Raw genomic sequence first — 26,149 nt, 5'->3', positions numbered from 1 at the left:
TTCTACCAGCTGGACCAAGTATGGAGGGATGTCTGTCTGTCTGTCAGTCTGTGTCGTTAGGTCACTTTGATTGACCGCTGTCTCTCAACAGAAAGAACGAATCAGAGAGAAGTTTGTTGCCGTTCTTCAAGAGGAGTTTAAAGGCAAAGGACTGACCTTCTCTATAGGTGAGTCTGACCTCTAACCCCTGACCTCGAACCCTAAGCACTTCTCTATAGGTGAGTCTGACCTCTAACCCCTGACCTCTAACCCTAAACACTTCTCTATAGGTTGAGTCTAACCTCTAATCTCCTTCTCTCCCCCCACTCTTCCTCGCTCCAACTCTGCAGGTGGTCAGATCAGTTTTGATGTGTTCCCAGAGGGCTGGGACAAGCGTTACTGTCTGGGCCTGGTAGAGAAAGACTCCTATAAAACCATACACTTCTTTGGAGACAAAACTAAACCTGTAAGTAGCTTTATGACGACGACAACCGTGTTATAGCTTTATGATGACAACAACCGTGTTATAGCTTTATGATGACAACAACCGTGTTATAGCTTTATGACGACAACCGTGTTATAGCTTTATGATGACAACAACCGTGTTATAGCTTTATGATGACAACAACCGTGTTATAGCTTTATGATGACAACGACAACCGTGTTATATAGCTTTATAGCTTTATGATGACAACAACCGTGTTATAGCTTATGATGACGACAACCGTGTTATAGCTTTATGATGACTTTATGATGACAACCGTGTTATAGCTTTATGATAGCGACAACCGTGTTATAGCTTTATGATGACGACAACCTAACCGATGTTATAGCTTTATGATGACGACAACCGTGTTATAGCTTTATGATGCTTTATGACAACAACCGTGTTATAGCTTTATGATGACCAACCGTGTTATAGCTTTATGATGACAACAACGTGTTATAACAGTGTTATAGCTTTATGATGACGACAACCAACCGTTATAGCTTTATGATGACGACAACCGTGTTATAGCTTTATGATGACGACAACCGTGTTATAGCTTTATGATGACGACAACCGTGTTATAGCTTTATGATGACGACAACCGTGTTATAGCTTTATGATGACGACAACCGTGTTATAGCTTTATGATGACGACAACCGTGTTATAGCTTTATGATGACAACAAGCTTTATGATGACAACAACCGTGCTTATAGCTTTATGATGACAACAACCGTGTTATAGCTTTATGATGACGACAACCGTGTTATAGCTTTATAGACTTTATAGCTTTATGATGACAACAACCGTGTTATAGCTTTATGATGACAACAACCGTGTTATAGCTTTATGATGACGTGTTATAGCTTTATGACGACAACAACCGTGTTATAGCTTTATGATGACGACAACAACCGTGTTATAGCTTTATGATGACAACAACCGTGTTATAGCTTTATGATGACGAACAACCGTGTTATAGCTTTATGATGACAACAACCGTGTTATAGCTTTATGATGACGACAACCGTGTTATAGCTTTATGATGACAACCGTGTTATAGCTTTATGATGACAACCGTGTTATAGCTTTATGATGACAACAACCGTGTTATAGCTTTATGATGACAACAACCGTGTTATAGCTTTATGATGACAACAACCGTGTTATAGCTTTATGATGACAACAACCGTGTTATAGCTTTATGATGACAACAACCGTGTTATAGCTTTATGATGACGACAACCGTGTTATAGCTTTATGACGTGTTATAGCTTTATGATGACAACAACCGTGTTATAGCTTTATGACGACAACAACCGTGTTATAGCTTTATGGTGACAACAACCGTGTTATAGCTTTATGATGACAACAACCGTGTTATAGCTTTATGATGACAACAACGTGTTATAGCTTTATGATGACAACAACCGTGTTATAGCTTTATGACAACAACCGTGTTATAGCTTTATGATGACAACAACCGTGTTATAGCTTTATGATGACAACAAACTTTATGTGACAACAACCGTGTTATAGCTTTATGATGACAACAACCGTGTTATAGCTTTATGATGACAACAACCGTGTTATAGCTTTATGATGACAACAACCGTGTTATAGCTTTATGATGACAACAACCGTGTTATAGCTTTATGATGACAACAACCGTGTTATAGCTTTATGATGACAACAACCGTGTTATAGCTTTATGATGACAACAACCGTGTTATAGACAACCGTGTTATAGCTTTATGATGACTTTATAGCTTTATGATGACAACAGTGTTATAGCTTTATGATGACAACAACCGTGTTATAGCTTTATGATGACAACAACCGTGTTATAGCTTTATGATGACAACAACCGTGTTATAGCTTTATGATGACAACAACCGTGTTATAGCTCTATGGAGGAAACTACAGTATATGATATATTAATGTTGACACTTCTTTAGGGGGGAAACGACTATGAGATCTATGCAGATCCCAGAACCATCGGACATGAAGTCACCTGCCCTGAAGATACACAACGTATCTGTCAAGACCTGTTCTTCAACTGACACACAGCAGTAATCAGATGTCTGAAGTGCCAAAGAGATGTCCTGCCCTACCATGTGATCGTTAGGGCTTTCTGGAATTCATCTGGGAGTTCCCTGATGCAGACAACACCGCTTTGGGGACACCCCTGTTTAGTAAACTAATGGTTTTGACCGCTGGGAACTATGGAAAATGAAGCTTCTTCCAACCGTGTCTTTCTGCACATGAACTTTATCCACTTCCTGGAACCATGAAAAACTGCTATTGGTTAAACTATATTGACATTGTTTGGTGTTTTAGGCTGGGTTTCTGTGTATCACTTTGTTGCATCGGCTTTATAAATAAATCTGATTGAAAACCCCTCCTAAAATTAATGTTTAGACTGGTATTATCATTTTTAGTTTACAGTTATTGCCCTGGTTGAAACATGTTTTGATACAGCGTTCTCGAATGAACAGGACCAATCATTGTGGATGTGTTCCATGGCTTATGGTTGGGATATGTACGTACGGTGACTGATGGTTAACAAAATATATTTTTTATTTCACCTTTATTTAACCAGGTAGGCAAGTTGAATAATACAGTATAAACAAGTCTATATACAATGTGAGCAAATGAGGTGAGAAGGGAGTTAAATGGCTAGTTGAGGATGGTTAAAAAATATATTTTTATATTTTATTTCACCTTTAACACCTTTATTTAACCAGGCAAAAACACCATGGTGGCAAAGTAAATACAATATAGCACAATAAAACACTGGAATGGTAGTTTTGCAATGGAAGAATGTGCAAAGTAGCAAAATAAATAAATTAAATACAGTTGGGAAAGAGGTAGTTGTTTGGGCTAAATTATAGGTGGGCTATGTACAGGTGCAGTAATCTGTGAGCTGCTCTGACAGTTGGTGCTTAAAGCTAGTGAGGGAAATAAGTGTTTCCAAGAAATGTGACCGACCTCCCCGATTCGGTCTTAGGTAGCAACATTTGAAAAATGTAGAGACTCGGAGCTAGAAAATGGTACATCATACACTACAGTTGAGGAACAATGGGGAAGTAATTCTGCTTTGAAAGTTGATAAACTTGTAACCCCACTTTTTAGAAAATGGCCCTTGAATGTTTTGGTACCTACTGGAGAGCTCTGTCTACACCCTCTTAAGCATTAGCCCCACCCATCTCTTTAAGGATTCACATATGAGGCCATGTGCTAAACAGAGGGAGTAGTGTAGTTAACAACCAAAGATTAAGGACTAATAGTGGTCAAAGTAGTAACCTACCATAAGGAAAAACTCCAGGTAAAAACATTGTCTAGACATGTTCATGAAATACAATAGATGGTTGTAATCACACCTGGCTAACTTGATGGGTCCTGTATTCATCTGGTGAAGTGTTCAGACATCTAACTAAACAATTAACCGGCAGAATAATCCCAACTCCTACTACCGTTAGGTTCTAAATATCAGAGTAAGAACTCAACGGACACTGAAGGCTTAAACCAAGTTTATTCATCCCAAATGATCGAACAGCTGAACCAACAAAAACATTCACACTGATATTTAACCCTTCCTCCTATGCCGAGTCTCCTCCTACACATCTGAACAGCCAATTCATCTCTGTTGCTAGGCAGAACCTTGGTGATATATCTGTTCTACCTCACTTCATCTGACCTCTAACCCCAAATGGCTCACTCCTCCTCAACTCACGGCTGTCACGGTGACTGGTACCAGACTGTCTCTTCTCCCAGAGGATCCCTGATGGCTAACAATAACATATCCTGACAATGTAAACGTTATACATTACCCCCTATGCCTCAGTGACATACCCTAACAATGTAAACCTTGTACATTACCCTCCCTCCCTCAGTGACACAATGTAAACTTTATACATTACCCTCTCTCCCTCAGTGACATGAATAAGTATATTTCATATTCTCAGAACCCAACAACGCCTTTTATATAATTATTCAACATGGCTATGGTAGGCTACAAAACCTTTCATAGAGCTGAAAGACCACGCATTCTCTTTAACAAATGTACCTTTTTCTAGTTTAGTCATGTTGATCTTAGAAGTGTTTACTTTGCAGGTTGACTTGCAATTTCCCGTACATTGGATGGCCAGATCAACAGGAAGTATTGACTCTACAGTTAACCCTCTTCATCCACTGGTATAAAAATAGTATCCCTTTGAGATGAATTCATGGAAATAGACAAATAATTTGATCGAACATTAAAATATTAAGAGACGAACTAGAAATGATTTCCATAGAAACTAGGTGAAAAGACAGTTCCCTTTTGGAGTACAGTAACCATCCTGGTTCCCTGAGTGTCTGGCGGAAAGTCATAACACCTTAGACCAGGTGTGTGTCACACCTTGGAGAAGGCTGTCAGCAGGGCTCCAGCGAGAACCAATGAGAACGCCATGCCCAGGATGAGGAAGTTACACCAACCCTGAGGATGAGAGGAGAGGTCATTTAAGCGATTGACCATATACCACACCCTTCTCGGGCATTATTGCTTCATTATGCCACGGCATTGTTGAATACTATTACATTCTGATTGGCTAGAAGGGCATTCTAAGGGGTAATACCAGACGGACAGGTAGTAAAGACACCTCTGAAGGTGGCAGCTAGCATTATTTTACTGTTGTTGCAGCATCTGAGGACCTAAGGTGTTGAACATTCACTTCTGCTATCTGAGGACCTAAGGAGGCGAACATTCACTTCTGCTATCTGAGGACCTAAGGAGGTGAACATTCACTTCTATCTGAGGACCTAAGGAGGTGAACATTCACTTCTCCTTCTGCTATCTGAGGACCTAAGGAGGTGAACATTCACTTCTCCTTCTGCTATCTGAGGACCTAAGGAGGTGAACATTCACTTCTCCTTCTGCTATCTGAGGACCTAAGGAGGTGAACATTCACTTCTCCTTCTGCTATCTGAGGACCTAAGGAGGTGAACATTCACTTCTCCTTCTGCTATCTGAGGACCTAAGGAGGTGAACATTCACTTCTCCTTCTGCTATCTGAGGACCTAAGGAGGTGAACATTCACTTCTCCTTCCTTTAATTTGTTCTTAACTGACTTGCCTAGTTAAATAAATAAAATCCTCCCATGTTTCTCATTTGACCAGCTGTTTTCAGCAACTGGTATTGTTGAAGTCGGTTGTCCTATTGACGTATTTACTAGCCTCGTGTTTGATATGAGATCTCATCTGTCATGAACAGTGTCCTGACGAGAGAGAAGCTTTTCTACGGCGAAATCGCGTCTCATTGTTTTGCACCAAAGAAAACAAGTGGAAGGCCAAGGACTTATGCAACCTAATAAATGGGTTAGTCTTTATATAAATGACTAGTGGGCGTCGTCCCAACCACAAGATATATATATATATTAGTAACCACAAGATATATATATATATATGACTAGTGGGCGTCGTCCTAACCACAAGATATATATATATAAATGACTAGTGGGCGTCGTCCTAACCACAAGATATATATATATAAATGACTAGTGGGCGATATATATATATAAATGACTAGTGGGCGTCCCAACCACAAGATATATATATATATGACTAAGTCGTCCCAACTAGACTAAGGGCGTCGTCCTAACCACAAGATATAAATATAATGATATATGACTAGTGGGCGTCGTCCCAACCACAAGATATATATATATATAATGACTAGTGGGCGTCGTCCCAACCACAAGATATATATATATATATATATATAAAATGACTAGTGGGATATATATATATAATATGACTAGTGGGCGTCCCAACCACAAGATATATATATATATATATATATGACTAGTGGGCGTCGTCCTAACCACAAGATATATATATATATATGACTAGTGGGCGTCGTCCTAACCACAAGATATATATATATATATATATGACTAGTGGGCGTCGTCCCAACCACAAGATATATATTATATATAAATGACTAGTGGGCGTCGTCCCAACCACAAGATATATATATATATGACTAGTGGGCGTCGTCCCAACCACAAGATATATATATATAAATGACTAGTGGGCGTCGTCCCAACCACAAGATAACCACAAGATATATATATATATATATATGACTAGTGGGCGTCGTCCCAACCACAAGATATATATATATATATATATATATGACTAGTGGGCGTCGTCCCAACCACAAGATATATATATAAATGACTAGTGGGCGTCGTCCCAACCACAAGATATATATATATATATGACTAGTGGGCGTCGTCCCAACCACAAGATATATATATATATATGACTAGTGGGCGTCGTCCCAACCACAAGATATATATATATAAATGACTAGTGGGCGTCGTCCTAACCACAAGATATATATATATAAATGACTAGTGGGCGTCGTCCCAACCACAAGATATATATATATATATGACTAGTGGGCGTCGTCCCAACCACAAGATATATATATATATATGACTAGTGGGCGTCGTCCCAACCACAAGATATATATATATAAATGACTAGTGGGCGTCGTCCCAACCACAAGATATATATATATATGACTAGTGGGCGTCGTCCCAACCACAAGATATATATATATATGACTAGTGGGCGTCGTCCTAACCACAAGATATATATATATAAATGACTAGTGGGCGTTGTCCCAACCACAAGATATATATATATAAATGACTAGTGGGCGTTGTCCCAACCACGTAGTCTTATTTACAAGATATATATATAAATGACTAGTGGGCGTCGTCCCAACCACCTAGTCTTATTTACAAGATATAGTACAGTCAGCATTTATCCCACCACTTCTCAACCTCATATTCATCATCTCCAGCACCAAACCAGAGTCTCCATGTGAAAACTGTTTATATGATCGTTGGTACTAAAAGGCGTTGTCCTAACTCTGTGAAATCACCCAACTAAAAGGCCCTAAAGAACCTCTTTTACAAGATCATGTGACATCACAGACCAGGATCTAAAGAATGCTGTTTATATGACATCACAGACCAGGATCTAAAGAATGCTTCTCTGTGACATCACAGACCAGGATCTAAAGAATGCTTCTCTGTGACATCACAGACCAGGATCTAAAGAATGCTTCTCTGTGACATCACAGACCAGGATCTAAAGAACGCTTCTCTGTGACATCACAGACCAGGATCTAAAGAATGCTTCTCTGTGACATCACAGACCAGGATCTAAAGAATGCTTCTCTGTGACATCACAGACCAGGATCTAAAGAATGCTTCTCTGTGACATCACAGACCAGGATCTAAAGAATGCTTCTCTGTGACATCACAGACCAGGATCTAAAGAACGCTTCTCTGTGACATCACAGGCCAGGATCTAAAGAACGCTTCTCTGTGACATCACAGGCCAGGACCTAAAGAACGCTTCTCTGTGACATCACAGGCCAGGACCTAAAGAACGCTTCTCTGTGACATCACAGGCCAGGATCTAAAGAACGCTTCTCTGTGACATCACAGGCCAGGATCTAAAGAACGCTTCTCTGTGACATCACAGACCAGGACCTAAAGAATGCTTCTCATAAATAATTTCACATTTTCGAAATTGATCAAATCTCAAATCTAGTGTAAAGGCATTTTAGAAGCTTTGCCTCTATAGCTAATACCGGACACTCACTCTTCATCGCGCAGTCTTCTAAACTCCCCACTCCATTTAATGCTGTTTAGATGTATTTTTTATTATACTTTCCTAATGTTTTTTTGTGACATGAATCATAATTACAGTCTATCAGGTCGCGTGATCCTCGTAATGTTACGGGAAAAATACAACTACTGGGACGCAGAATTAAATGCATTTCACACTCGCACAAATGAGATTTAATTTCTTTCACTAGCAAATGTGAGTGAACTGCTTTCACTTTAGAGGCCACTGAATGTCCATCTTATGTTCTCTAATGTTAGCTTGAAACAATTAGTGTTTATCTTTCCACACGGAGTCTAAATGGATTTGTCCATGTGTTTACGTACAGCTGACAGTCGGTAAACAGCATCACAACAAACAGGAGGAGGGGCAGACACCGGGTAGCTACGTCTAGTAATGGATTCATCTCCATGTCCGTTGACACAAACTCTGTACATGCCTGTGTGTTGCAGCTCGAGAATTGGGATTTTAGATTTACTCAGTGGATTTATTTTTTTATAAAAATTAGTACATGGACAAAGAATTGTGTAGTTGGTACCAAAATGCGTGCATGTTGGTAGGTCTGATACCAGTCAAAAGTTTGGACACCTACTCATGCAAGGATTTTTCTTTATTTTTACTATTTTCTACATTGCAATATAATAAGATCAAAACTATGAAATACCACATTATGGAGTCATGTAGGAACCAAAAAAAGTGTTAAACAAATCAAAATATATTTTATATATTTGAGATTCTTCAAATAGCCACCCTTTGCTTTGATGACAGCATGTCATTCTCTCAACCAGCTTCATGAGTTAGTCACCAGGAATGCATTTCAATTAACAGGTGTGCCTTGTTAATGCGTTTGAGATATTTGTAACTCACAAGTGAATTAAGGTTAACATGTGTCTATAAATTTGCTTTGGTAATCTATGTGGTAATCTATGTGGTAATCTATGTGGTAATCTATTGCTTTGGTAATCTATGTGGTAATCTATGTGGTAATCTATGTGGTAATCTATGTGGTAACATATTGCTGTGGTAATCTATGTGGTAATCTATGTGGTAACATATTGCTGTGGTAATCTATGTGGTAATCTATTGCTTTGGTAATCTATGTGGTAATCTATGTGGTAATCTATGTGGTAATCTATGTGGTAACATATTGCTTTGGTAATCTATGTGGTAATCTATGTGGTAACATATTGCTTTGGTAATCTATGTACCGGTATGTGTATTAATCTAGTAATCTATGTAATCTATGTAATCTATGGTAACACAGGTAATCTGTGTGGTAATCTATGTGGTAATCTGTGTGGTAATCTATGTGGTAATCTAGAATCTGTGTTAATCCTACCTTAATCCGCTATGTGGTAACATATTGTTGAATAGAACAGTTACCTACCTTAACCTCCTTAAAGACCACCACTCCCCAAAGAGCTGCAATCAGACCAGGACCCTACAGAGACACTTAATTAACACAGTAAAGTGGGGCGGCAGGGTGGCCTAGTGGTTAGAGTGTGGAGGAGGCAGGTAGCCTAGTGGTTAGAGTGTAGAGGTGGCAGGGTGGCCTAGTGGTTAGAGTGTAGAGGAGGCAGGTAGCCTAGTGGGTAGAGTGTAGAGGTGGCAGGGTGGCCTAGTGGTTAGAGTGTAGAGGTGGCAGGGTAGCCTAGTGGTTAGAGTGTAGAGGTGGCAGGGTGGCCTAGTGGTTAGAGTGTAGAGGTGGCAGGGTGGCCTAGTGGTTAGAGTGTAGAGGAGGCAGGTAGCCTAGTGGTTAGAGTGTAGAGGCGGCAGGGTGGCCTAGTTAGAGCGTTGGACTAGTAACCGGAAGGTTGCAAGTTCAAACCCCCGAACTGACTTGCCCAGTTAAATAAATACCGCCGTAGCATCAACACAGTACCGCCGTAGTATTAACACAGTACCGCTGTAGTATTAACACAGTACCGCTGTAGTATTAACACAGTACCGCTGTAGTATTAACACAGTACCGCTGTAGTATTAACACAGTACCGCCGTAGTATTAACACAGTACCGCCGTAGCATTAACACAGTACCGCTGTAGCATTAACACAGTACCGCTGTAGTATTAACACAGTACCGCTGCAGTATTAACACAGTACCGCTGCAGTATTAACACAGCACCGCTGTAGTATTAACACAGTACCGCCGCAGTACCGCTGTAGTATTAACACAGTACCGCTGTAGTATTAACACAGTACCGCCGCAGTACCGCTGTAGTATTAACACAGTACCGCTGTAGTATTAAACACAGTACCGCTGTAGTATTAACACAGTACCGCTGTAGTATTAACACAGTACCGCTATTAACAGTATTAACACAGTACCGCTGCAGTATTAACACAGTACCGCTGTAGTATTAACACAGCACCGCTGTAGTATTAACACAGTACCGCTGTAGTATTAACACAGTACCGCCGTAGTATTAACACAGTACCGCTGTAGTATTAACACAGTACCGCTGTAGTATTAACACAGTACCGCTGTAGTATTAACACAGTACCGCCGTAGTATTAACACAGTACCGCTGTAGTATTAACACAGTACCGCTGTAGTATTAACACAGTACCGCTGTAGTATTAACACAGTACCGCCGTGTAGTACCGCCGTTAAACACAGTACCAGCCGCTAGTATTAACACACAGTACCGCTGTAGTATTAACACAGTACCGCTGTAGTATTAACACAGTACCACAGCCGTGCAGTATTAACACAGTACCGCTGTAGTATTAACACAGTACCGCTGTAGTATTAACACAGCACCGCTGTAGTATTAACACAGTACCGCTGTAGTATTAACACAGCTGTAGTATTAACACAGTACCGCTGTAGTATTAACACAGCACCGCTGTAGTATTAACACAGCACCGCTGTAGTATTAACACAGTACCGCTGCAGTAGTAAACACAGTACAGCACACGCTGTAGTATTAACACAGTACCGCTGTAGTATTAACACAGTACCGCTGTAGTATTAACACAGTACCGCTGTAGTACCGCTGCAGTATTAACACAGTACCGCTGTAGTATTAACACAGTACCGCTGTATTAACACAGTATTAACACAGCACCGCTGTAGTATTAACACAGCACCGCTGTAGTATTAACAGTACAGTATTAACACAGCTGTAGTACCGCTGTAGTATTAACACAGTACCGCTGTAGTACCGCTGTAGTATTAACACAGTACCGCTGCTAGTATTAACACAGTACCGCTACCGCAGTATTAACACAGTACCGCTGTAGTATTAACACAGTACCGCTGCAGTATTAACACAGTACCGCTGTAGTACCGCTGTAGTATTAACACAGTACCGCTGTAGTATTAACACAGTACCGCTGTAGTATTAACACAGCACCGCTGTAGTATTAACATAGTACCGCTGTAGTATTAACACAGCACCGCTGTAGTATTAACACAGTACCGCTGTAGTATTAACACAGTACCGCTGTAGTATTAACACAGTGTAGTATTAACACAGTACCGCTGCAGTATTAACACAGTACCGCTGTAGTATTAACACAGTACCGCTGTAGTATTAACACAGCACCGCTGTAGTATTAACACAGCACCGCTGCAGTATTAACACAGTACCGCTGTGTAGTATTAACACAGTACCGCTGTAGTATTAACACAGCAGTACCGCTGTAGTATTAACACAGTACCGCTGCAGTACCGCTGTATTAACAGTATTAACACAGTTACCGCCGCAGTACCGCTGTAGTATTAACACAGTACCGCTGTAGTATTAACACAGTACCGCTGTAGTATTAACACAGTACCGCTGTAGTATTAACACAGTACCGCTGTAGTATTAACACAGTACCGCTGTAGTATTAACACAGTACCGCTGTAGTATTAACACAGTACCAGTACCGCTGTAGTACACAGCTGTAGTATTAACACAGTACCGCCGCAGTATTAACACGCTGTATTAACACAGTACCGCTGTAGTATTAACACAGTACCGCTGTAGTATTAACACAGTACCGCTGCAGTATTAACACAGTACCGCTGTAGTATTAACACAGCACCGCTGCAGTATTAACACAGTACCGCTGTAGTATTAAACACAGTACCGCTGTAGTATTAACACAGTACCGCTGTAGTATTAACACAGTACCGCTGTAGTATTAACACAGTACCGCTGTAGTATTAACACAGTACCGCTGTAGTATTAACACAGCACCGCTGTAGTATTAACACAGCACCGCTGTAGTATTAACACAGTACCGCTGTAGTATTAACACAGTACCAGCACCGCTGTAGTATTAACACAGTACCGCCGTAGTATTAACACAGTACCGCTGTAGTACCGCTGTAGTATTAACACAGCACCGCTGTAGTATTAACACAGCACAGCACCGCTGTAGTACCGCTGTAGTATTAACACAGTACCGCTGTAGTATTAACACAGTACCGCTTAACACAGTACCGCTGTAGTATTAACACAGTACCGCTGTAGTACCGCTGTAGTATTAACACAGCACCGCTGTAGTATTAACACAGTACTGCTGTAGTATTAACACAGTACCGCTGTAGTATTAACACAGTACCGCTGTAGTATTAACACAGCACCGCTGTAGTATTAACACAGCACCGCTGTAGTATTAACACAGCACCGCTGTAGTATTAACACAGTACCGCTGTAGTATTAACACAGTACCGCTGTAGTAACCGCCGCTGTAGTATTAACACAGTACCGCTGTAGTACCGCTGTAGTATTAACACAGCACCGCTGTAGTATTAACACAGCACCGCTGTAGTATTAACACAGTACCGCTGTAGTATTAACACAGTACCGCTGTAGTATTAACACAGTACCGCTGTAGTACCGCTGTAGTATTAACACAGTACCGCTGTAGTATTAACACAGTACCGCTGTAGTATTAACACAGTACCGCTGTAGTACCGCTGTAGTATTAACACAGTACCGCTGTAGTATTAACACAGTACCGCTGTAGTATTAACACAGTACCGCTGTAGTATTAACACAGTACCGCTGTAGTATTAACACAGTACCGCTGCAGTATTAACACAGTACCGCCCGCTGTAGTATTAACACAGTACCGCTGTAGTATTAACACAGTACCGCTGTAGTATTAACACAGTACCGCTGTAGTATTAACACAGTACCGCTGTAGTATTAACACAGTACCGCTGTACCGCTGTAGTATTAACACAGTACCGCTGTAGTATTAACACAGTACCGCTGTAGTATTAACACAGCTGTAGTATTAACACAGCTGCTGTAGTATTAACACAGTACCGCTGCAGTATTAACACAGCACCGCTGTAGTATTAACACAGTACCGCTGTAGTATTAACACAGTGTAGTATTAACACAGCACCGCTGTAGTATTAACCAGCTGCTGTAGTATTAACACAGTACCGCTGTAGTATTAACACAGTACCGCTGTAGTATTAACACAGTACCGCTGTTATTAACACAGTACCGCCGTAGTATTAACACAGTACCGCTGTAGTATTAACACAGTACCAGTCGTGTAGTATTAACACAGCTACCGCTGTAGTATTAACACAGTACCGCTGTAGTATTAACACAGTACCGCTGTAGTATTAACACAGCACCACTGTAGTATTAACATAATACCGCTGTAGTATTAATATAGTACACAGTACCGCTGTAGTATTAATATAATACCGCTGTAGTATTAACACAGTACCGCTGTAGTATTAACACAGTACCGCTGTAGTATTAACACAGTACCGCTGTAGTATTAACACAGTACCGCTGTAGTACCGCTGTAGTATTAACACAGTACCGCTGTAGTATTAACACAGTACCAGGGCAGTATTAACACAGTACCGCTGTAGTATTAACACAGTACCGCTGTAGTATTAACACAGTACCGCCGTAGTATTAACACAGTACCGCTGTAGTATTAACACAGCACCGTAGTACAGTACGCTGTAGTATAACACAGTACAGTATTAACACAGTACCGTGTAGTATTAACACAGTACCGCTGTAGTACCGCTGTAGTATTAACACAGTACCGCTGTAGTACCGCTGTAGTATTAACACAGTACCGCTGTAGTACACAGTACCGCCGTAGTATTAACACAGTACCGCTGTAGTATTAACACAGTACCTGTAGTATGTACCGCTGTAGTATTAACACAGTACCAGCCGCGTAGTATTAACACAGTACCGCTGTAGTATTAACCGTGTGTGTACCGCTGTAGTATTAACACAGTACAGTATTAACACAGTACCGCTGTAGTATTAACACAGTACCGCCGTAGTATTAACACAGTACCGCTGTGTAGTATTAACACAGTATTAACCGCTGTAGTACCGCTGTAGTATTAATACAGTACCGCTGTAGTATTAACACAGTACCGCTGTAGTATTAACACAGTACCGCTGTAGTATTAACACAGTACCGCCAGGAGTATTAGGGTAGACTCTAGGTGTGTGTACAGGGTATTGCTCTAGGGTAGACTCTCTAGTGTGTAGTATTAACACAGTACCGCTGTAGTATTAACACAGCACCGTACCGCTGTAGTATTAACACAGTACCGCTGTAGTAGTATTAACACAGTACCTCTAGCTGTAGTATTAACACAGTACCGCTGCAGTAGTAACACAGTACCGCTGTAGTATTAACACAGTACCGCTGTAGTATTAACACAGTACCGCTGCAGTATTAATGTAGTATTAATATAGTACCGCTGTAGTACTAATGTAGTATTAATGTAGTATTAATATAGCAACGCTGTAGTCGTAATATAGTACCGCTGTAGTATTAATACTCACCGTGGTTATTATGGGGAAACTGACCACAGCACTCAGGAAGGTGTTGGCCAGAAACCAGCAGCAGGTAGCAATACCCCACATCACCCCAGAGACAAAGCCTGGACGAAAATACACAGTGTAAATAACCCTACAATCTAACCAGGGAGTATAACTCTCTAGGTGTGTGTACCAGGGAGTATAACTCTCTAGGTGTGTGTACCAGGGAGTATAACTCTCTAGGTGTGTGTACCAGGGAGTATAACTCTCTAGGTGTGTGTACCAGGGAGTATAACCAGGGAGTATTGCTCTAGGTGTGTGTACCAGTGTATAACTCTAGGGTAGACTCTAGGTGTGTGTACCAGGTAGTATTGCTCTATAACTCTTGGTGTGTGTACCAGTATAGGGTGTGTGTACCAGGTAGTATTGCTCTAGGGTAGACTCTAGGTGTGTGTACCAGGGAGTATAAGACTCTAGGTGTGTGTGTACCAGGAGTATTGCTCTAGGGTAGACTCTATACCAGGGAGTATTGCTCTAGGTGTGTGCTACTCTAGGGAGTATTGCTCTAGGGTAGACTCTAGGTGTGTGTACCAGGTAGTATTGCTCTAGGGTAGACTCTAGGGAGTATTGCTCTAGGGTAGACTCTAGGTCTGTGTGTACCAGGGAGTATTGCTCTAGGGTAGACTCTAGGTGTGTGTACCAGGGAGCTATAACTCTAGGTGTGTGTACCAGGGAGTGTGTGTACCAGGTAACTCTCTAGGTGTGTGTACCAGGGAGTATGTGTGTAACTCTCTCTAGGTGTGTGTACTCAGGGTAGTGTGTGTACCAGGTAGTATTGCTCTCTCTAGGTGTGTGTACCAGGGAGTATAACTCTCTAGGTGTGTGTACCAGGAGTATAACTCTCTAGGTGTGTACCAGGGAGTATTGCTCAGGGAGTACCAGGGAACTCTCTAGGTGTGTGTACCAGGGAGTATAACTCTCTAGGTGTGTGTACCAGGGAGTATAACTCTCTAGGTAGACTCTAGGTGTGTGTACCAGGGAGTATAACTCTCTAGGTGTGTGTACCAGGGAGTATAACTCTCTAGGTGTGTGTGTACCAGGGAGTATAACTCTAGGTGTGTGTACCAGGGAGTATAACTCTGTGTGTACCAGGGAGTATTGCTCTAGTGTGTGTACCAGGTAGACTCTAGGTGTGTGTACCAGGGAGTATAACTCTCTAGGTGTGTGTACCAGGGAGTATAACTCTCTAGGTGTGTGTGTGTACCAGGGAGTATTGCTCTAGGGTAGGGACTCTAGGTGTGTGTGTGTACCAGGTAGTATAACTCTCTCTAGGTGTGTACCAGGGAGTATTGCTCTAGGGTAGACTCTAGGTGTGTGTACCAGGTAGTATTGCTCTAGGGTAGACTCTAGGTGTGTGTACCAGGGAGTATTGCTCTAGGGTAGACTCTAGGTGTGTGTACCAGGTAGCTCTATAGACTCTAGGTGTGTGTACCAGGGAGTATTGCTCTAGATGTGTGTACCAGGGAGTATTGCTCTAGGTGTAGACTCTCTAGGTGTGTGTACCAGGTAGTATTGCTCTAGGGTAGACTCTAGGTGTGTGGAGTACTCAGGTCTATTGTGTACCAGGGAGTATTGCTCTAGGGTAGACTCTAGGTGTGTGTACCAGGTAGTATTGCCAGGGAGTCTAGGGTAGACTCTAGGTGTGTGTACCAGGGAGTATTGCTCTAGGGTAGACTCTAGACTATAGGTGTGTGGTGTGTGTACCAGGGAGTATTGCTCTAGGGTAGACTCTAGGTGTGTGTACCAGGGAGTATTGCTCTAGGGTAGACTATAGGTAGTCTAGGTGTACCAGGGAGTATTGCTCTAGGGTGTGTACCAGGGAGTATTGCTCTAGGTGTGTGTGTGTACCAGGTATTGTATTGCTCTAGGGTAGACTCTAGGTGTGTGTGTGTGTGTGTACCAGGGAGTATTGCTCTAGGGTAGACTCTAGGTGTGTGTACCAGGGAGTATTGCTCTAGGGTGTGTGTAGGGACTCTCTAGGTGTGTGTACCAGGGAGTATTGCTCTAGGTGTAGACTCTAGGTGTGTGTACCAGGGAGTATTGCTCTAGGGTAGACTCTCTAGGGTAGACTCTAGGTGTGTGTACCAGGGAGTATTGCTCTAGGGTGTGTAGACTCTAGGTGTGTGTGTACCAGGGAGTATTGCTCTAGGGTAGACTCTAGGTGTGTGTACCAGGGAGTATTGCTCTAGGGTAGACTCTAGGTGTGTGTACCAGGTAGTATTGCTCTAGGGTAGACTCTAGGTGTGTGTACCAGGGACTCTAGGGTGACTCTAGTGTGTGTACCAGGTAGTATTGCTCTAGGGTAGACTATGTGTGTGTACCAGGGAGTATTGCTCTAGGGTAGACTCTAGGTGTGTGTACCAGGGGGTAGTATTGCTCTAGGGTAGACTCTAGGTGTGTGTACCAGGTAGTATTGCTCTAGGGTAGACTATAGGTGTGTGTACCAGGTAGTATTGCTCTAGGGTAGACTCTGGTGTGTGTACCAGGTAGGGTATTGCTCTAGGGTAGACTCTAGGTGTGTGTACTAGCTCTAGGGTAGACTCTAGTGTGTGTACCAGGTAGCTATTGCTCTAGGGTAGACTCTAGGTGTGTGTGTGTACCAGGTAGTATTGCTCTAGGGTAGACTCTCTAGGTGACTGTGTACCAGGTAGTATTGCTCTAGGGTAGACTCTAGGTGTGTGTACCAGGGAGTATTGCTCTAGGGTAGACTCTAGGTGTGTGGTACCAGGTAGTCTATTGCTCTAGGGACTCTGAGACTCTCTAGGTGTGTGTACCAGGTAGACTATTGCTCTAGGGTAGACTCTAGGTGTGTGTACCAGGGAGTATTGCTCTAGGGTAGACTCTAGGTAGTGTCTAGGGTACCAGGTAGGTAGTATTGCTCTAGGGTAGACTCTAGGTGTGTGTACCAGGTAGTATTGCTCTAGGGTAGACTCTAGGTGTGTGTACCAGGGAGTATTGCTCTAGGGTAGACTCTAGGTGTGTGTACCAGGTAGTATTGCTCTAGGGTAGACTCTAGGTGTGTGTGTACCAGGTAGTATTGCTCTAGGGTAGACTCTAGGTGTGTGTACCAGGGAGTATTGCTCTAGGGTAGACTCTAGGTGTGTGTACCAGGGAGTATTGCTCTAGGGTAGACTCTAGGTGTGTTCTTCATGGCAGCGCAGTAGATCAGGAAGTAGACAGTACTGGTCAGGAATATCCCACTGAACTGGGCAAACACATAGTCCAGATCTATATATACACACACACACACACACACACACACACACACACACACACACACACACACACACACACACACACAGAGGAAAGAAAATATCAGCCAGGTGCTGCTGGAGATAGAGATGTATCCCTGCCATTATGGTGGCACCATAGAGATGTATAGAGATCACAATGTATCTGTCATTATGGTGGCACCATAGAGATATATAGAGATCACAACTGTCATCCCATAGAGATCATTATTATGGTGGCACCATAGAGATGTATAGAGATAATGTATCTGTCATTATGGTGGCACCATAGTGATGTATAGAGATAATGTATCTGTCATTATGGTGGCACCATGTATAGAGATCACAATGTATCTGTCATTATGGTGGCACCATAGAGATATATAGAGATCACAACGTATCCCTGTCATTATGGTGGCACCATAGAGATGTATAGAGATCACAACGTATCTGTCATTATGGTGGCACCATAGAGATGTATAGAGATCACAATGTATCTGTCATTATGGTGGCACCATAGAGATGTATAGAGATCACAATGTATCTGTCATTATGGTGGCACCATAGAGATGTATAGAGATCACAATGTATCCCTGTCATTATGGTGGCACCATAGAGATGTATAGAGATCACAATGTATCCCTGTCATTATGGTGGCACCATAGAGATATATAGAGATAATGTATCCGTCATTATGGTGGCACCATAGAGATGTATAGAGATCACAATGTATCTGTCATTATGGTGGCACCATAGAGATGTATAGAGATCACAATGTATCTGTCATTATGGTGGCACCATAGAGATATATAGAGATCACAATGTATCTGTCATTATGGTGGCACCATAGAGATGTATAGAGATCACAATGTATCTGTCATTATGGTGGCACCATAGAGATATATAGAGATCACAATGTATCTGTCATTATGGTGGCACCATAGAGATGTATAGAGATAATGTATCTGTCATTATGGTGGCACCATAGAGATATATAGAGATCACAATGTATCTGTCATTATGGTGGCACCATAGAGATGTATAGAGATCACAATGTATCTGTCATTATGGTGGCACCATAGAGATATATAGAGATCACAATGTATCTGTCATTATGGTGGCACCATAGAGATGTATAGAGATAATGTATCTGTCATTATGGTGGCACCATAGAGATATATAGAGATCACAACGTATCCCTGTCATTATGGTGGCACCATAGAGATGTATAGAGATCAATGTATCCCTGTCAATGGTGGCACCATAGAGATGTATCTGTCATTATGGTGGCACCATAGAGATATATAGTATATCTGTCAGGTGGCATCACAATGTATCTGTCATTATGGTGGCACCATAGAGATGTATAGAGATCACAATGTATCTGTCATTATGGTGGCACCATAGAGATGTATAGATTATGGTGGCATAATGTATCTGTCATTATGGTGGCACCATAGAGATGTATAGAGATCACAATGCAGCTATCCCTGTCATTATGGTGGCACCATAGAGATGTATAGAGATCACAATGTATCCCTGTCATTATGGTGGCACCATAGAGATGTATAGAGATAATGTATCTGTCATTATGGTGGCACCATAGAGATGTATAGAGATAATGTATCTGTCTGAGAGACTGGTAATGCAGTTGTGAAGGGGAGAGACGGGTAATGCAGCTGTGAGGGGGATAGACGGGTAATGCAGCTGTGAGGGGGAGAGACGGGCAATGTAGCTGTGACTGGGAGAGACGGGTAATGCAGCGGTGACTGGGAGAGACGGGTAATGCAGCTGTGACTGGGAGAGACTGGTAATGTAGCTGTGACTGGGATAGACGGGTAATGCAGCGGTGACTGGGATAGACGGGTAATGCAGCGGTGACTGGGAGAGACTGGTAATGCAGCTGTAGGAGAGAGACTGGTAATGCAGCTGTGAAGGAGAGAGACTGGCTGTGAATGCAGCTGTGAAGGAGAGCAGCTGTGAAGGAGAGAGACGGGTAATGCAGCTGTGAAGGAGAGAGACGGGCAGTAATGCAGCTGTGAAGGGGAGAGACGGGTAATGCATCGGTTACTGGGAGAAACGGGTGATGCATTGGTTACTGGGAGAGACGGGTAATGCAGCTGTGAAGGGGAGAGACGGGTAATGCAGCTGAATGGGAGAGACGGGTAATGCAGCTGAAGGAGACGGGTAATGCAGCTGTGACGGGTAATGCAGCTGAAGGGGAGAGAGGGTAATGCAGCTGTAATGCAGCTGTGAGGGGAGAGACGGGTAATGCAGCTGAAGGGGAGAGACGGGCAATGCAGCTGAAGGGGAGAGACGGGTAATGCAGCTGAAGGGGCAGCTGTGAGAGAGACGGGTAATGCAGCTGTGAAGGGGTAGAGCTGTGAAGGGAGAGAGACGGGTAATGCAGCTGTGACTGGTAGAGACGGGTAATGCAGTTGTGACTGGGGGAGAGACGGGTAATGCAGCTGAAGGGGAGAGAGGGGTAATGCAGCTGTGACTGTGAAGGGAGAGACGGGTAATGCAGCTGTGAGGGGAGAGACGGGTAATGCAGCTGTGACTGGGAGACGGGTAATGCAGCTGTGACTGGGAGAGACGGGTAATGCAGCTGTGAAGGAGAGACTGGTAATGCAGCTGTGACTGGGAGCTGTGAGAGAGACGGGTAATGCAGCTGAAGGGAGAGAGAGCGGGTAATGCAGCTGTGACTGGAAGGGGAGAGAATGCAGCTGGTAATGCAGCTGTGACTGCAGCTGAGGGGGAGACGGGTAATGCAGCTGTGATGGGGAGAGACTGGTAATGCAATGTGCAGCTGTGACTGGTAATGCAGCTGAAGGGGAGAGACGGGTAATGCAGCTGTGAGGGGAGAGACGGGTAATGCAGCTGTGACTGGGAGAGACGGGTAATGCAGCTGTGACTGGGAGAGACGGGTAATGCAGCTGTGACTGGGAGAGACGGGTAATGCAGTTGTGACGTGCAGCCAAACTGGCTTGCCCGGTGGTAAGCGGCTGTCATGATGTGCTGCGTGGTTCTTAATGTAGAGAACTGGAACAAATGAGGTGACCGTACAACAAACCTGCTGCCACAGCTAGGAGAGAACCACTGGAGGGAGAGGGGGGCTGTGAGAGGGGGAGAGGGGAGATTAGAAAACACAGCTAGGAGAGAACCACTGGAGGAGAGGGGAGAGAGATTAGAAAACACAGCTAGGAGAGAACCACTGGAGGGAGAGGGGGAGAGAGGGGGGGGAGGGAGAGGGGAGAGAGAGGAGAGGGGGAGAGAGATTAGAAAACACAGCTAGGAGAGAACCACTGGAGGGAGGGGGGAGAGAGGGGGAGGGGGGGGGAGAGATTAGAAAACACAGCTAGGAGAGAAACCACTGGAGGGGGGGGAGAGGGGAGGGGGGGGGGAGAGATTAGAAAACACAGCTAGGAGAGAGAACCACTGGAGGGAGAGGGGGAGAGAGGGGGAGGGAACACACAGCTAGAGAGAACCACTGGAGGGAGAGGGGGAGACAGAGAGGGGGAGAGAGATTAGAACACACAGCTAGGACAGAACCACTGGAGGGAGAGGGGGAGAGAGATTAGAACACACAGCTAGGACAGAACCACTGGAGGGAGAGGGGGAGGGAGAGAGAGGGGGAGAGAGATTAGAACACACAGCTAGGACAGAACCACTGGAGGGAGGATTAGAACACACAGCTAGGACAGAACCACTGGAGGGAGAGGGGGAGACAGAGAGGGGGGAGAGAGATTAGAACACACAGCTAGGACAGAACCACTGGAGGGAGAGGGGGGAGAGAGAGGGAGAGATTAGAAAACATCTTGTTCTAGGCAGTGACAGTCCCTTTATCCTCTTGTTCTAGGCAGTGACAGTCCCTTTATCCTCTTGTTCTAGGCTGACAGTCCCTTTATCCTCTTGTTCTAGGCTGACAGTCCCTTTATCCTCTTGTTCTAGGCTGACAGTCCCTTTATCCTCTTGTTCTAGGCTGACAGTCCCTTTATCCTCTTGTTCTAGGCAGTGACAGTCCCTTTATCATCTTGTTCTAGGCTGACAGTCCCTTTATCCTCTTGTTCTAGGCAGTGACAGTCCCTTTATCATCTTGTACTAGGCTGACAGTCCCTTTATCATCTTGTTCTAGGCTGACAGTCCCTTTATCCTCTTGTTCTAGGCAGTGACAGTCCCTTTATCCTCTTGTTCTAGGCTGACAGTCCCTTTATCCTCTTGTTCTAGGCAGTGACAGTCCCTTTATCCTCTTGTTCTAGGCTGACAGTCCCTTTATCCTCTTGTTCTAGGCTGACAGTCCCTTTATCCTCTTGTACTAGGCAGTGACAGTCCCTTTATCATCTTGTACTAGACAGTGACAGTCCCTTTATCCTCTTGTTCTAGGCAGTGACAGTCCCTTTATCCTCTTGTTCTAGGCAGTGACAGTCCCTTTATCCTCTTGTTCTAGGCATCCCTTTATCCTCTTGTTCTAGGCAGTGACAGTCCCTTTATCCTCTTGTTCTAGGCTGACAGTCCCTTTATCCTCTTGTTCTAGGCTGACAGTCCCTTTATCCTCTTGTACTAGACAGTGACAGTCCCTTTATCATCTTGTTCTAGGCTGACAGTCCCTTTATCCTCTTGTACTAGGCTGACAGTCCCTTTATCATCTTGTTCTAGGCAGTAACAGTCCCTTTATCCTCTTGTTCTAGGCTGACAGTCCCTTTATCCTCTTGTTCTAGGCTGACAGTCCCTTTATCCTCTTGTTCTAGGCTGACAGTCCCTTTATCCTCTTGTTCTAGGCTGACAGTCCCTTTATCCTCTTGTTCTAGGCTGACAGTCCCTTTATCCTCTTGTTCTAGGCTGACAGTCCCTTTATCCTCTTGTTCTAGGCTGACAGTCCCTTTATCCTCTTGTTCTAGGCTGACAGTCCCTTTATCCTCTTGTACTAGACAGTGACAGTCCCTTTATCCTCTTGTACTAGACAGTGACAGTCCCTTTATCCTCTTGTACTAGGCTGACAGTCCCTTTATCCTCTTGTTCTAGGCTGACAGTCCCTTTATCCTCTTGTTCTAGGCTGACAGTCCCTTTATCCTCTTGTTCTAGGCAGTGACAGTCCCTTTATCCTCTTGTTCTAGGCTGACAGTCCCTTTATCCTCTTGTTCTAGGCAGTGACAGTCCCTTTATCCTCTTGTTCTAGGCAGTGACAGTCCCTTTATCCTCTTGTACTAGGCTGTGACAGTCCCTTTATCATCTTGTTCTAGGCTGACAGTCCCTTTATCCTCTTGTTCTAGGCAGTGACAGTCCCTTTATCCTCTTGTTCTAGGCAGTGACAGTCCCTTTATCCTCTTGTTCTAGGCTGACAGTCCCTTTATCCTCTTGTACTAGACAGTGACAGTCCCTTTATCCTCTTGTACTAGGCTGTGACAGTCCCTTTATCATCTTGTTCTAGGCTGACAGTCCCTTTATCCTCTTGTTCTAGGCAGTGACAGTCCCTTTATCCTCTTGTTCTAGGCTGACAGTCCCTTTATCCTCTTGTACTAGACAGTGACAGTCCCTTTATCATCTTGTACTAGGCTGACAGTCCCTTTATCATCTTGTTCTAGGCTGACAGTCCCTTTATCATCTTGTTCTAGGCTGACAGTCCCTTTATCCTCTTGTTCTAGGCAGTGACAGTCCCTTTATCCTCTTGTTCTAGGCAGTGACAGTCCCTTTATCCTCTTGTACTAGACAGTGACAGTCCCTTTATCATCTTGTACTAGACAGTGACAGTCCCTTTATCCTCTTGTACTAGGCAGTGACAGTCCCTTTATCATCTTGTACTAGACAGTGATTTTCTGCTCAAACAGTGCAAGCCTCCCGCTCTGCAAATGTTAAGCGTGTCGAGCCTATGTTAAGATGAGATACGTACACCAGTCTTTTGGTCCGCGGTCTTAGTGTGTCGACCCACGAGTCATCAGACGACGTCCCACCATCTGCATTTACACACTACACACACACACACACACACACACACACACACACACACACACACACAGTATTAAAATCTGCTCCACATTGATCAGCATCCAGACTGTTGTAGAGTGACTCAGGCTAGGAACAGCAGTGTGTCTCACGCCGTCTATGAGTAGTGGCTCCTCCTCTTCTGGTCTGGAGGACTGACTGTGAACATCACTCTTCACAAAGAAGAAGATCACAGCACTGAGGAGAGAGAGCACTGTTACACACCACCATACACCCTGTTACACACCCCATTACACACCTGTTACACACCACCATACACCCTGTTACACACCCTGTTACCACCACCATACACCCTACACACCACCATACACCCTGTTACACACACCACCATACACCCTGTTACACACCCTGTTACACACCACCATACACCCTGTTACACACCACCATTACACACCTGTTACACACCACCATACACCCTGTTACACACCCTGTTACACACCCTGTTACACACCACCATACACCCTGTTACACACCACCATACACCCTGTTACACACCCTGTTACACACCACCATACACCCTGTTACACCACCATACACCCTGTTACACACCACCATACACCCTGTTACACACCCTGTTACACACCACCATACACCCTGTTACACACCACCATACACCCTGTTACACACCACCATACACCCTGTTACACACCACCATACACCCTGTTACACACCACCATACACCCTGTTACACACCATCATACACCCTGTTGTTACACCCTGTTACACACCACCATACACCCTGTTACACACCCTGTTACACACCACCATACACCCTGTTACACACCACCATACACCCTGTTACACACCACCATACACCCTGTTACACACCACCAAACACCCTGTTACACACCACCAACCACCCTGTTACACACCACCATACACCCTGTTACACACCACACACCCTCATACACCCTGTTACACACCACCATACACCCTGTTACACACCACCATACACCCTGTTACACACCCTGTTACACCCTGTTACCACCAAACACCCTGTTACACACCACCATACACCCTGTTACACACCACCATACACCCTGTTACACACCACCATACACCCTGTTACACACCACCATACACCCTGTTACACACCCTGTTACACACCACCATACACCCTGTTACACACCACCATACACCCTGTTACACACCACCATACCATACCCTGTTACACACCACCATACACCCTGTTACACACCACCATACACCCTGTTACACACCACCATACACCCTGTTACACACCATCATACACCCTGTTGCACACCACCATACACCCTGTTGCACACCACCATACACCCTGTTACACACCCTGTTACACACCACCATACACCCTGTTACACACCACCATACACCATGTTACACCACCATACACCCTGTTACACACCACCATACACCCTGTTACACACCACCAAACACCACGTTACACACCACCAACCACCCTGTTACACACCACCATACACCATGTTACACACCACCACCCTGTTACACACCCTGTTACACACCCCATACACCCTGTTACACACCACACAAACACCCTGTTACACACCACCCTGTTACACACCCTGTTACACACCACCATACACCATGTTACACACCAAACACCCTGTTACACACCACCAAACACCCTGTTACACACCACCAAACACCCTGTTACACACCACCATACACCCTGTTACACACCATCATACACCTGTTACACACCACCATACACCCTGTTACACACCACCATACACCCTGTTACACACCAAACACCCTGTTACACACCACCCCTGTTATACACCATACACCCTGTTACACACCACCATACACCCACCCTGTTACACACCACCATACACCCTGTTACACACCACCATACACCCTTACACACCACACACCCTGTTACACACCACCATACACCCTGTTACACACCACCATACACCCTGTTACACACCCTGTTACACAC

At 43.9% G+C, this 26,149-nt stretch overlaps 2 protein-coding genes across 3 annotated transcripts in view; one reads left to right on the top strand and one right to left on the bottom strand.

Annotated features, from left to right (window-relative positions):
- The window catches only part of pmm2 (phosphomannomutase 2), a 27,400-nt gene extending 24,518 nt beyond the window's left edge, over window positions 1–2,882 (top strand). For both annotated transcript variants that reach the window (XM_065003459.1, XM_065003460.1), the window contains exons 5-8: window positions 1–18; window positions 92–167; window positions 330–445; window positions 2,427–2,882. The exon at window positions 1–18 is cut by the window's left edge and continues 82 nt beyond it. In XM_065003459.1, the coding sequence (XP_064859531.1) occupies window positions 1–18; window positions 92–167; window positions 330–445; window positions 2,427–2,531 (315 nt within the window). In that variant the 3' untranslated portion in view covers window positions 2,532–2,882. The remainder of the gene's footprint in view (window positions 19–91; window positions 168–329; window positions 446–2,426) is intronic.
- Window positions 2,883–3,984: 1,102 nt separating this feature from the next.
- tmem144a (transmembrane protein 144a) overlaps window positions 3,985–26,149 on the bottom strand; it is a 31,317-nt gene continuing 9,152 nt past the window's right edge. Inside the window, 9 exon segments of the mRNA XM_065003458.1 lie at window positions 3,985–4,948; window positions 9,545–9,598; window positions 14,942–15,039; window positions 18,086–18,205; window positions 21,186–21,207; window positions 21,209–21,265; window positions 21,267–21,306; window positions 24,095–24,171; window positions 24,300–24,384. Coding sequence (XP_064859530.1) covers window positions 4,865–4,948; window positions 9,545–9,598; window positions 14,942–15,039; window positions 18,086–18,205; window positions 21,186–21,207; window positions 21,209–21,265; window positions 21,267–21,306; window positions 24,095–24,171; window positions 24,300–24,384 — 637 coding nt within the window. The 3' untranslated portion in view covers window positions 3,985–4,864.

Source organism: Oncorhynchus nerka, linkage group LG18 (assembly GCF_034236695.1).
Source record: "Oncorhynchus nerka isolate Pitt River linkage group LG18, Oner_Uvic_2.0, whole genome shotgun sequence".
NCBI lineage: Eukaryota > Metazoa > Chordata > Actinopteri > Salmoniformes > Salmonidae > Oncorhynchus > Oncorhynchus nerka.
Note: the sequence above shows the minus strand (reverse complement) of the source record. Positions and strands in the feature narration are given on the sequence as shown.